The following is a 12,083-nucleotide window of genomic DNA, read 5'->3' as shown; positions in this document are numbered from 1 at the left end:
ATCTGTGCTCCCAGGGCTGACCAGGTCCTTTCCCCAGGTGCTCAATCAGTGGTTCAGGCCAGGACTCAACAGTTTCCATACAACCACATTAGCACGGACCATTAATGCAGCACCAACAGCTCCATCCCAAGTCCCAGCCAACAGAAAAGGAACCAGCAGAAGAACTGTGTCAGCAATGAGGGGGCAAGTTAAAAGCAGAGAAGGAGCTCAGGAGAATTTGGTGCAGGCTGATTTTAACAGAATTTCCACCACTTCCCATAGGAAACTACTTCACAGCCCAATACATCTCTCGCTGTCAGCAAGTTTCCCTGATGGTTGAGCCGTATTTTTCTTCTCTTGAGCTTCCTCTAATAAGAGCCTAAATAGCTCCTCTCCTCCCCTTGGATGCCATTAGAGAGCTTTAATGACCACTCAGGAGCTTGCAGCTGAACTAAATTCAATGACAGCATCCCTTGTGTCAGGTAACTTGGCCAAAATTGAGGAAATCACTGCAGATTTACACCAAGATAATTGAGATCCGCAGCTTGCTGCAAGCTGTTAATAAATAGAGGGGAATCAGAGCCATTTGGTAAAATCCTTAATGACTTAACATCTTGATTCATCTCATTGTTTGCTCTTATTATTCCTGTCTTATGGTGAAAACACGTGTGGGGGAAGCAGAGCTTGTTTTGGTGCTTGATCAAGTACCAGCCAAAGCTATTAGGCTCTTCAGTCATTTCTAAGCGTAATTAACATTTTAATTTCATTTCAACATCCATCCCTCCTCTTTTACAAGAGAATTTTGAAGAAAATAATTACCAAACTTAGAACTTCAAAAAGGGAACAACGCTTTGTCCTTATGATAAACTCTTATGATACCCCTGTAGAAATTAGGAAAAAATTAAAAATATGTATTAAATGAAGATGAGCTGTATCTATGGGATGTATAAAGACCCTTTAAAAGGCTGCCTTACAGCGTTTAAGTGCTTTGTTGTTTTAAGTTTGGAGAAAAGGAAGCTGAATGAGACTCAGTGATTTCCCTGCAGCTCCCATCTCTCCCACGTTAGCACCCTGCACACCCATAGTATGACCGGGACAAATCAGCTGGACAGCTTTCTGCATCCCTGTAAACCAGCAAGATTCCCTTCCCTTGGGGTTGGATGGGCAGCCAGGAGCAGCATTGGCAACCTTATCAAAGTGTTCCTAACCTCAAATGTGGGAAGAAAGACTTGAGAAATGCAGAGGACACAATCGTCCTCCATGGGCTGCAGCACAGGCAGCTCCTGCCCCAGAGTTGCTTAGTGATACCGTTGTATTTTTCATCAAGCCATAATTTATCATCTTTGAGGGGGTGGGGAAAATAGCTCATGGAAATGACTTTGTTCCACAGGGTTTTAACCCTTGGTACCCTGGCATTTTCCAGGCTGCCTGCCAATTCAGTTCTCAGGGGAAAAAAGTGTTTGTTGATCTGTTGGCATGTTAAAAACCCATTCAATTCATCAAACCCTGGCACCAGCTTAAAATAAAAGGAGCATCCCTAATGCAGGGATACAAGCGATGGGAAGAATCGCATTTCTCTTGCTGCCAACTAAGCACAAAATATGCTCCCTAACAGATCGGCCACCTCCTGTCTCTGCTTCACATCAGGAGCTCCTACATTCATTACGCTCTTAAAACTTTGCAGCGTTCTCAGAGGTAACTGAAGGGAAGCCAGGCAGGGCAGTAAATAACACAGCCATGGGAAATAGAGAAACGCACTAAGTGCCCTTCTGCATCCTCAGTAAATAGCCAGAGATTCAATGTGCTGCCTAAGCTCACACAAGGAAAGGGAGGCTGAGTGGCTGAGCCCTAAGGCACGACCAGGGCTCCATGCAGTGGCTGCAATGGGACGAGCGTGGCACCACCAAACCCACAGGTCGTGCTGAGGAGTGTTTAGGTGGGATGCTGAAGCAGAGTGGCTGCTGCCCATGGTCACGCTGCTCCCTATTAGATCAGAGCTGCTATTTGCAACTGCAGGAAGATGTGAATGGGTGGGGGGGGTTAATTAGGTCATCTGTTATTCCACTCACGTATTTCCCTCTGTGAAATAATAGACTTACAGTACAGCAGCATGGGCCAGATCCTCAGCTAGGGCAAAGCAAAGGGGGAAAGAGTAGGGATTGAAAGCCCAGCTATATTTGGTGTTTTGCTCCACACTCCCCATATGACCTGTGGAAGGATGCTTGGGACCAGCCTGCCCAAAGATGCTGGTGTTTCAAAAATCCCACTAAGCATTAAGTACTCAGCAGCTGTAGAAAGTTAAGAGAAACCAGAGTTTCTCTGTGCCTTCATATTATGCCAAACATAAAAAGGTGATGATAACGTGGGGGTGCTTTCTGGTTTGGAGTTGCACATGGCACCCAGCAGTTCAGGGCAGGAGCCATGCACAATCCCAGTGCTGGGTGCACAAAATACACAGCAGTCCTCCATGGAAATCTCACCCCCTGTGTTAGCAGGGCCATTCCCCGATGCAAACGTCTGGGTAGCCCTAAGTATCTGGCTTACCAGAAAATTGTTTACAGGACAGGCAGGGGTGAGGTCAAAACCCCAGCTGGATCAGAGGCAGCACGAACAGGGCTGTAACCAGGAAACAGCCCCGGACCCAGCCCACAGCCCCCAAAGGTGTCAGTTGACAGCACAGCATGGGAAGTTGATGGTAACTGTAATACTAAGAGAGTGGCTGCATGCAAAGCGAGGATTTAGAGGATAATGGGAAGGGGAAAGGCCTTGGCTGTGCTGCTCGGGGCCACACGGTGCCTGCTGGCCCTTTTTGGCTGTGAGAGGGCTGCAGGATTTTGCCCATCCCAAGGAGCAGCAGCAGCACAGCTGCACATCGCTGTGGCTGCCACACTCAGAGCTCCTGACTCCAATTCCTTGCATAGACAAACATGCAAAAATGCTCACCTGCGGCATTTTCTGCCCTTTGGGGATACCACTGCTATTGGAAAACATTCAGAGTTGAGGCAACAAATTCCACATAGCATCCCTCCAAAGACAGAAAGCAGCCCTCTCTGGGGGGGCAGGTCAACCTGCCCGCTCCCTATCTGTGCACCCAGCTGTGCTGGAGGGGCTGGGGGAGCATCAGGGCCTGGGCACCTCGCTGGTCTCCTGCCCCATAGCGAGCACAAGCAAACCCCCACCCCACAACCAAAGCCTCCTCTCAAGAAATAGAAGGAACTGCAAATGTAATCCACTGTAAGAATGCCAGGGCGCAGCCTGCTACCTAGATGAGGGAAACAATACTGTTCTCCTAAGCACACATATCAACTTGATATTCTCTCTATATATGAAATTAAAAAGGATTTTTAAAGGGAAGCATCAGCTCAGACATTCGTAAGACACTGCAGAACTATTAGCAAACACACGAATCAGCCACTGGGTGAAACTGGGAATGGAGAAAAAGAGTAAATGCCCAGCAAAACAAACCTTCCATCTATCCTGGAAACGAACACAGGTACCTACAGCCCACAACAGCCTTTAAAGAGACTCTCTCCCCACCACCACTTACTACTTATCTGGAAGACCAAGGAAAAAGCTTATGTCCTCCACGGCTCCCCACACTTGTCTCCGGTCTCTCTCCAACTACCTGGTGCTATCCTCTGCGCCGGAGCTGGGGAGGATGGAAATACCATAGTGTTTGCAGCAGGGCCGCCTATTCAAAGGGAGGGGGAGTGGTCAGCCCCGCACAGGCGGTGGGGAGGCGAGCCCCCCGCGCTCCGCTCTCGCTGGCAGATGTCGCACTGTGACCCTCACCACGGGGTGTGAGCCTTATCGAGCCCATTCCCAAAGCTCTGCTGGGCTGCCCCAGCTTCGAGGTGCCTGCTGCCAAAAATTGCTTTTTCTTCCTCAAAAGTCCCCTGGGCACCTCTGGCTTTTCTGCTCCTTTGCGCACAGCAGGTACCGCGGTGCATTTGGATGCCCACCTCTCCCCCAGGCATTGGCAGGGTCCAGCCGCCAGGCTCCCACTGCCCATTTGCAAACCCCTCGGTGCACGCCTGCTTTCTTTTACAAGCACAAAGGCTGCAGTAGTCTCCCTTTCACGGGGTACCATCGTAGGGAGAGCACTCAGGCAGCGCTGGCTCAGCCCTTGCTGCTGGAGGCCCCACTGCAGCACCATGGGCTGCTTTGCCCCAGAAGGCAGGGGTGCGTGGTGGCTGCAAGGCTGCAATGTGCAGGGCTGCAGTGTGCAAGGCTGCTAGAAAAGCAGGGAAATGCTCTCCCTGAGCATGGAAAGAGATGGGGACAGAAACAAAAGGCTGCCGCATGCTCAGTCCTAAAATGTGGAATTAAGTTCCTCATTCTGTCCAAACAGCCCTGGAGCACGCAGCCCAGAACTACGCGGCCCTGGATGCAGGAGGATGTGCCCGTCTTGCAAAGCTGTCTTTTCCTCCAGGAGAGGGCTCCAGGCTGGAAACGTGCTGCACTCCAGCACATGTCCCTGCCACGCAGGAGCTGTCAGTCTGCAGAAAGTTTGCAGCATCTCCACAACGAAACAAAATTGCAGTGTGTGTGTCTAAGAACTACGGCTGGAAGGGCAGAGTAAAGCATTGGTCAGGCCCAGGGAAAGAATTAATTCTCCCAGTTTATAACCTGGCATTTTGGCTACTCCCAGCTGAGTGGCTACTTAAAAAGCATAGACTGAAACTATATTATATCAGACACATAATTTCTGTCTGCACTGACTTCTGTGGCATCTACTGCTGACAAATGCCCTGCAGAGAAATCAAAAGTGCAAAGCTGCAATGCATGAAGGACCCTCCTGCCCCTCACCTCCCAGCCCCGCAGAACCTGGTCGCTCAAACACACATAGTGACAAGTAGCCACAAAAACTTGCCCCCCAAAACACCAATATTTGTGCACGTAAAAGGTATTAACAAGTCCTTCGAGGGTTTTCCCTAGCTCCTAAGAGAAGAATGAAGCTCTGTGTCAGCCCTTGCCTTCGCTCAGAAGCACACAGCTGCAGGTGGCATGAGTACACGTTACCTGTTGAACTCACAGCCGTAAGGCACGGATCTCTTGTGTAGCTATTTTAACTCAGGAAATTATTTACAGGGCTCCATCTTCTCAGGAAGGTTTCCAGCCTGCTGGGCTTTGGTACAAAGGCTCGGTCACGTCTGAGCGCCAAAGGAGTGGAATGCATCCAGCAATCAATTTTTATCTGGGCAACTCTTCCCAAGGCTGCAGGATAACCCCACGGGCATCTGTGAGCAAGATGTCTTTCTTTCCCTAGGCTGGATGCTGTGCTCTGTGGCAGGGAGCCTTTCCAATACAGTAATCTATGTATTAATTGCCTTCGCATTATGGCTGTCCAATCGACTGTGTGTCTGCAAAATAGAGAGGCTTCTGGTTTGAGCTCCTACAAGGCAGCACAGTGCCTGCTGTGTGCAGGTCACCTCACTGGTTTTGGGGTTACTGCTGCTTCAGCCACCTGGATCCGTTGCTTCAGCCAGCAGCAAGAAGTTGGGTTAAATTTAGGGCAGTTCATTCAGCTTATAAAGCCATAGTGCATAAAGAAGTAGTTTCCATTCCAGATGGTTTGAATTTTCTTTGTACTCATAAATAAATAAATAAATAAATAAATAAAGATTCATTAGTGTCTAATTAAAGCAGTTATTACTGCTTTTACCCAATCTGAAATGTCCCGTGGATGGTTCAAAGGCTGTGCACAGGTTGAATTTAGGGCACACAAATGACCTCTGTGCTCCTGGGAGGCGCTGGATGTACGTGTCAGCACACACAGCCCTGCTCCCAGTATGCTGAGAAATGCTTATCTCCGTTTTGCAGTTAGAGGAATGGACGGAGAATGGGGTTAGCATCACTTCAAAGATGGCTGTGAGCAGGGAAGGTCGTGGCTTGAGCCCTGGAGCTGGACAATGAGCTCTGCTTACCTAGAAAAATCCATCCCAGCCAGAGTGCCCTGATTGCACTGAATGTCATCATCCATGATTCACCCCCACAGCCCTCGGGTTTCTTGACAGATCCTTTGAACCTGAGGTCCTCCTGAGGATCATAAGCCAAGGTGGGCTGCGTGCAATGAACTTCCAAGCCACTTGTTGGATCTATAAGCATCATCATCTCTGTACTACAGCAGGAAAACAGAGCAGGAACTGATAAAACAACCCTGAGTGCTGGGGTGGTCTGCTCTTAGCTGGCATCACACGGTGACCCAGCAGAAGGGAGCAATGGTGGGGAGCTGTGGCATGGGATGTGACTTCCCCACCCCTCTTTGTGCTGGGACAAGGTGATGTGGCCAGACCAGGGTTCTGCCTGTGCTCATAAATGTTCCAGTGGGTTTGCCCAGGCTACAGCATTCCCTCCTGACCCTCCTGGAACTCCAGATGAAGACACGTAGCTGTGCCACAGATGGCCCAGCAATGGTCCCTTAGGAGCCGTGCACATCTGGCTGCCAGGTGCTGAGGCTTTCCGTTGCTGGCTGCCCTCAAACACGAAGCAGAGGCACAGCCAGAGCTCATTGCTTCTGGCCCTGCTGCACTGGGGTGAGGATCCCACTCACTGCTCCAGGGGTGTGGACCACAGATGCTGTGCCCTGCCCCAGACTGGGGGAAATACTTGGCCCCGAAAGCCAGAGAGCAAAGCTTGCCTATCCTTGGGTCAAGCAAGAGCTCAGGTCTGTCGTCTTGGATACAAGGAGATGGATACAGGATGTATGTCTGGGTGGGACACCATGCCTTGCAAAAAATTCCTTCATTCTGCTTTGAGTTTTCATTTTTAGCACGATCTCCATCTCTACATATGACTATAAATACAGGTATGTATCTATATATGATAAAACCAAAAATAACACCCAGTCCCATCCATCTTTTCATTCTGGAAGAGGAAGTGAGAAATTTCCACTCAGCTCTAAGTGTGATGTGAAGCAACATCTCTAGGGAAGTTGTAGCCATAACAGTGCCAGTCTGCACCCTTCGTATGCAAATGGGCATTTTTTGCCTTATAAGCACAAAGAGTAATCAGTTCTCTAAGAGCTGACATAAGTGTTATCATTGTAACCTCCTTTGTGCAGGTGCCTGCCCCTCTCCCACCATTAAGTGACACAGCAGGTAGGTGCTCTGGAGCCCCCAAATGCCACAGCACGACGATGTATCCATTATCAGTTATGGAAATGGATCTGGAAAATCTGCTGTCATTTGCCAGTTCTCATGTCAAGAATTAGAGCTGTTGATTGGGAGGGGAATCTTTTATTAAGCTATCTGATGTACCTGGAGAAAAACAGATCGGGTTGTGTGATGAGTGCCCCTCTTCAAATCTGTGAATGAAAATCCTCACTCCAAATCATTTCATGCAGGGCCGCTCTTCTCCCAGGCAGATGTATCAATAAAGATCAGATTTACAAAATGCCATCAGCCAACAACCCCTGCTCGAAATCTGGGCAGACCTCCAGATGGATTCAGCAGCCAGTTGATCAGTTGGTCTTTATTACTCAACTTGCTATTAGAAAGGGGGTAAAGACTGAAGTTTTTCTTTTATTCTATCCAATAAAATGTTTCTTGCATAGTGCTGCACCAACATTCAAACCATCAGTAAAGATGCTGGCATCCTTACCAGGTGTGGCAATCATAAGCAGCAGTGCCGTGCGTGCAGCAATGGGGCCAACACAGAAGGACGTACAGCTCACCAATATTTGTTGCTACAGAAGGAAGAAGGACCAAACGGTAGCAGAAATGTGAGGCTTGGTTTCATGGAAATGAGTTATTAACCTATCCTTTACCTCTCTGTTTGTTTCCCATCTGGTTCCAGGTCAAGGAAATTTTGTCTGTGACGTTGGGAAGAGATGGGCTGAACACAGCTGTGCCTCTCAGATGTAATTCCTGAGCCTGGGCTCCTGCTGTGCCCTCTGTCCCTGCTGGGGACACGGGTGGCATTGCTGGGGGCCTCTGCTGGGAGGGCACCCCACGCTATGGCAGGAGGACGGCCCAGCCCTTACAGGCAGCTGTAATGCACAGTCACCTTGCAGGCTGTTAATGGAGGGGTTATTTATGGCCCCTCTCTGGATCGCAGTGCTGGGTCCCACATGTGAAGTGAAAGTGGAAGTGTGTGGGTGGGAGGGGAAGCAGCAGCGTCTCATTTATCAGCGGGGCTGAGCAGGTTTCCACCCAGACACGGGCTCCACATCTCCCGGGGCGTTTCTCCAGCTGCTGCTGGAGCTCATCTGGGCTCCAGAGCCTAGAGCTAGATGCAGGATCCTATTGCACTGTGGTGCAATGAGAAGCATCCCTGTGCAATTTGGATGCAGGCAGAGCATCAGCAGTCAGACCACACTCACATTGCTCCATCATCACCTGCAGCATCGCGTGACCCCAACGGCATGAGCACCCGTCCTGCTGGGAACCAGAGGTGCATCAACTTCCCCCAAGTTAGCAGCTCCAAAAAGGCTCCTCCAGAGGCTGCTCCAGCACATGCAGAGCTCCATGGAAGCAGGCAGGAGCCCGCTAGCTTGGAGCAGAGCAAGGGGCTGATGGGGAGGGGTCACAGCAGGGTTAGCACTGAGTAGCAAACCATCCTATTTTATGCAAAAAGCAGTCTGGAGAAACTGACATTCTTGATTGTCTGCATATATAATATAGAGGATGCTAAATAAAGGAGCCAAAGATGTTCCTATGAATCAGACCTTTATCCTTCCCCCATCCCGGAGTGCAGCCCATGAATTTGGGTGAGTTTGCCTTTTTAATTGCTCTGTCTTTCTAATGCAGGCTATTTAGAAACGGCACCAGCAGTGCCCCGTTGGAAATCAAACAGGTCATTCGGGCTACAACTTCTCTCTGGTTTTCCACCATCTGAGACAACAAACAAGCCATTAATGTCTGGAAACATTGCTTTGATTTCAAACTGTAGACCACAGCACGGATCACTGTGGTGGTGCCGATGTCACACTTGGGGCCAGCCCACATCCCAGCACCAAATAATTCCTCCCTGCTCTCCCACCCGGGTGCGTCTCCCATCTGCTCTGGGTTTGCAGCCCAGGAGATAACATTACAGCCCTGGGAATAGGAACTATTCTGATTCAGAGCTTCCAGTGGCAAAAAAAAGTGAGGGAGTTGCTTTTGGTCCCAGGCTTGGCTCTGCACTGTGTGAAGGAAGTGACCTCCAGGCTAAGTCACAGAAAACAAACTGTATTAAAACACATCTTACGTGCTCTCAGCACCTGGTTTCTTCTAATGATGATTCTGCAACTTCTGCAATCTGGAGGGTCTCTGCATATCCCCCCTTCTGTTCATAGTCCTTCTGTTCATAATCTGTGAATCTGTGGGTTTTCAGAACAAAATTGGGAAAACTGCGCCCTGGAGGAACTGTTTGTTCCTGCTTCCATAGCTGAGGACCCCATTTTTAAAAATCATTACTTTTTTTCCCATTTTGCCCTTCCATGCCACCACCCCGAGTGTGAATGCCACACACTGCAGGGATGCGGGCACAGCTTCTCTCAACCTAACGAGATAAGATGGGAAATTCTCTTTTCCAGTCCCACTCTGAGCATCTGTGGGCTGCAGGGACCGCGGGGAAACACAGAGCAATCTGAATCCAACTCTCCCCAAACGTGCTGCATTCGCTCCCTCAGCCAGCTCCAGATTTTCATGGATGCAGAGAATGGGAGGAATAAAATACTTGCTACAATCAAAGTGTTTAAAACCTATGCCTCGCTTATGCCAACACAAACCCTGAATCGGAGGAAACGTCAGGCTAAATATAGCTCCCCCAGCAAAATCAGAGGGCTGATATTTATTTATTTATTTTTCTCTAGGTTCATGCTGTAAAACATCTGCTGAACAGTTTCCTATAACTGTTTTTGGCTTTTAAATCAAAGAAAGAAGAAACAATGTCCCATTTTGGTAGGGAGAAAAGGAGCTGGGGAAGAATAGATCTTCCTCTCAAAGCAGGATGACAATGAGGATGGAAATAGAAAGGGGGGAGCTCTGAAACATCTTGAGCACAGACGAGAAGTGGGTGGGGGGCAGACCCAGGTACCTCTGCCTGGTTTCCCATCTTGAGGCAGAGCTGCTGAGATCCGAAAGAGAAACGGAGCTCCATGCCGGGGGAAGGGAGATAGGGGCAGAGGAATGGGAGCTGCCACATCCACACTGCTTCCCACTGGCATGGCCAATCCCTGCCTGCTCCACAAGCTCACCATGCCCATCCCTTATGGGGTTGTGGGGATGGGAGATGTGCTGTCACACCTCAGGGACCACCGGGCACAGCAGTGCCTGCACGGAGCCCTTCCTGCCCCGCCGCAGGATGCGATGACGGCACGGCTGAGAAAACTTCAAACCGGCCCCAAACAATCGGAGATTGTCTGCGAGTGCTCTAAAATTGGCTCCTTGGATTAGCACCAGGCTCGCCCCGGCCTTTGTCAGGGCAGCGGGTGCAGCGTTGTGACGAAGGGCTTAATCTCGCTTCCCATCTGCAGCGCGGGTTGCACTGAGCCCTGCTCGTCCCGCCGTGACCTGCAGACAGAGCCGCCAGGAGCCGCTTCCCACTGCTGGTGACGCTGTGCGATCTGTGTGACTCAGGAGTCTCCTTTTTATTCATTTCCCCCCGAAATGTGAGTTGGGAAGGCAAAAGCATTGGGTGAACCCATTCCTGGGCAGCTCTGACGAAAGGGAGTGCAAGAAATGCTCTATAGCATGTGTTTGACTCTTTTTAGGTATTATCCCCATTACCAGTGGTAGAGATCCCCCCCTGTCCCCATTGTATCACTGCAGCAATGTGACACAACTCTTCGATGTTTGGCAGCCAGCAGAAGTGTGGGCATGCAGTGCTACACGGGTTGGGGCTGCTCAGCACCGTTCGGTCCCCATTGTGAGGATGCTGTGTGATCCCCACCCAAATCCATGGAGAAAATCCGGGACAAAAGAAGCTCAAAACAAAAACCAGGAGTGGGGAAGTGGCAGGCGAGGGGCTGTGGCACAGCAGCCAGATCCCCAGGAGGAAATAATTGAAACAAGGCTCCAGTTCGTGCTGGGGATGGGAGGTGCTGGGAATGTGCTCATGGCGGCCCTGCGAGGGACGGGGCGCCAGAAAATGGAATTTGGGTACAAAAATTCTCTGTCAAAGAGCTTCTGGAGTCTGCATGGAAGAGGCTTTGCATTCTGGAGAATCTTACCCCCAAACTTTGCATAGAGACAAAATGATACTGTATGGGATTACAGTGCACCCAGAGCCACTTCTCATATATATCTCAACTAAACCTTCTGGGCAAGAAGTGTGCCTTAACCCTAGCACCATGCTTCAAGGCCCATCTATTCTCACAGAGGGGACTGCAGAGCTCAGGGCCAGCGATTATCCTTCCTTCTGCTCATACCTGATGCCACAGGGCTCACAAGGGGTGAATGTGCAAAATGCAGCTCCAAAGGCACACGAGGGACAGTGCAGTCAGTGAGATCTTTGCCTTTTGGAGAAAATGAGCTCCTGCATGCGTAGGAGAGGGGCAGCAGGAATTGGCAGCAATACACTCAGCCCCAAAAAGCACTGGGAAGTGCTGGAGGAATGGGGTCTGTGGAGTGCCAGGGCTGCACATCTTCCCCACATTAAGAGGCACAGCCCCAGCACGTCGGCTGTACACTGCATTGATTGCAAGCTTCACAGCTTGGAAACTTGGAAGGACCGTCTTTTTGCACTCCCTCTCTCCCAGGCTCTTTCATTCATGCTTCCTCTCTCTTTTCCCCTGTGCATTTCTCACTCACGCTCTCATTCATGCTCGCTCGCTCATTCGCATTTTCCTGGCTGTATTTTTAGCTCCCTCGCCATTCAGAGGATGTGAACATTATCCCTGAGTCATGACTTTGTGAGGAAACAGGCGGCCAGGGCTCCCATTACAGCCCGTCAGGGCTCTTATCAGCTGCAGCACAGCCCTGCGGGGCTGGGGCTGCTCTCCCCCTCCTCTGCTCTCCTTTGGCAGCACTGATAGAGCCCCAGACGCTCTGCGGGGCCGCGAGCAGGGCTCAGCCCTCTGCCTCATCGTGATGCAGAGCTCCACGAGTTAAATGAAGATTGGCAGCCAGGAAATGGGAGTAAACCATGAAGGGCCAAAGAGCATCCTCAAGGCTCGGGTG

General features: G+C 50.2%; 1 protein-coding gene across 1 annotated transcript in view; it reads right to left on the bottom strand.

The window, feature by feature from the left end:
• The window catches only part of ETS1 (ETS proto-oncogene 1, transcription factor), a gene marked incomplete at both ends in the record, with an annotated part of 64,554 nt that extends 60,904 nt beyond the window's left edge, over positions 1-3,650 (bottom strand). Inside the window, one exon of the mRNA XM_079545714.1 lies at positions 3,605-3,650. Within this exon, the coding sequence (XP_079401840.1) occupies positions 3,605-3,650 (46 nt within the window). The remainder of the gene's footprint in view (positions 1-3,604) is intronic.
• Positions 3,651-12,083: the final 8,433 nt, after the last annotated feature.

This window comes from Tetrao urogallus, assembly GCF_951394365.1.
Source record: "Tetrao urogallus genome assembly, chromosome: 22".
NCBI classification, from domain to species: Eukaryota; Metazoa; Chordata; class Aves; order Galliformes; family Phasianidae; genus Tetrao; species Tetrao urogallus.
Note: the sequence above shows the minus strand (reverse complement) of the source record. Positions and strands in the feature narration are given on the sequence as shown.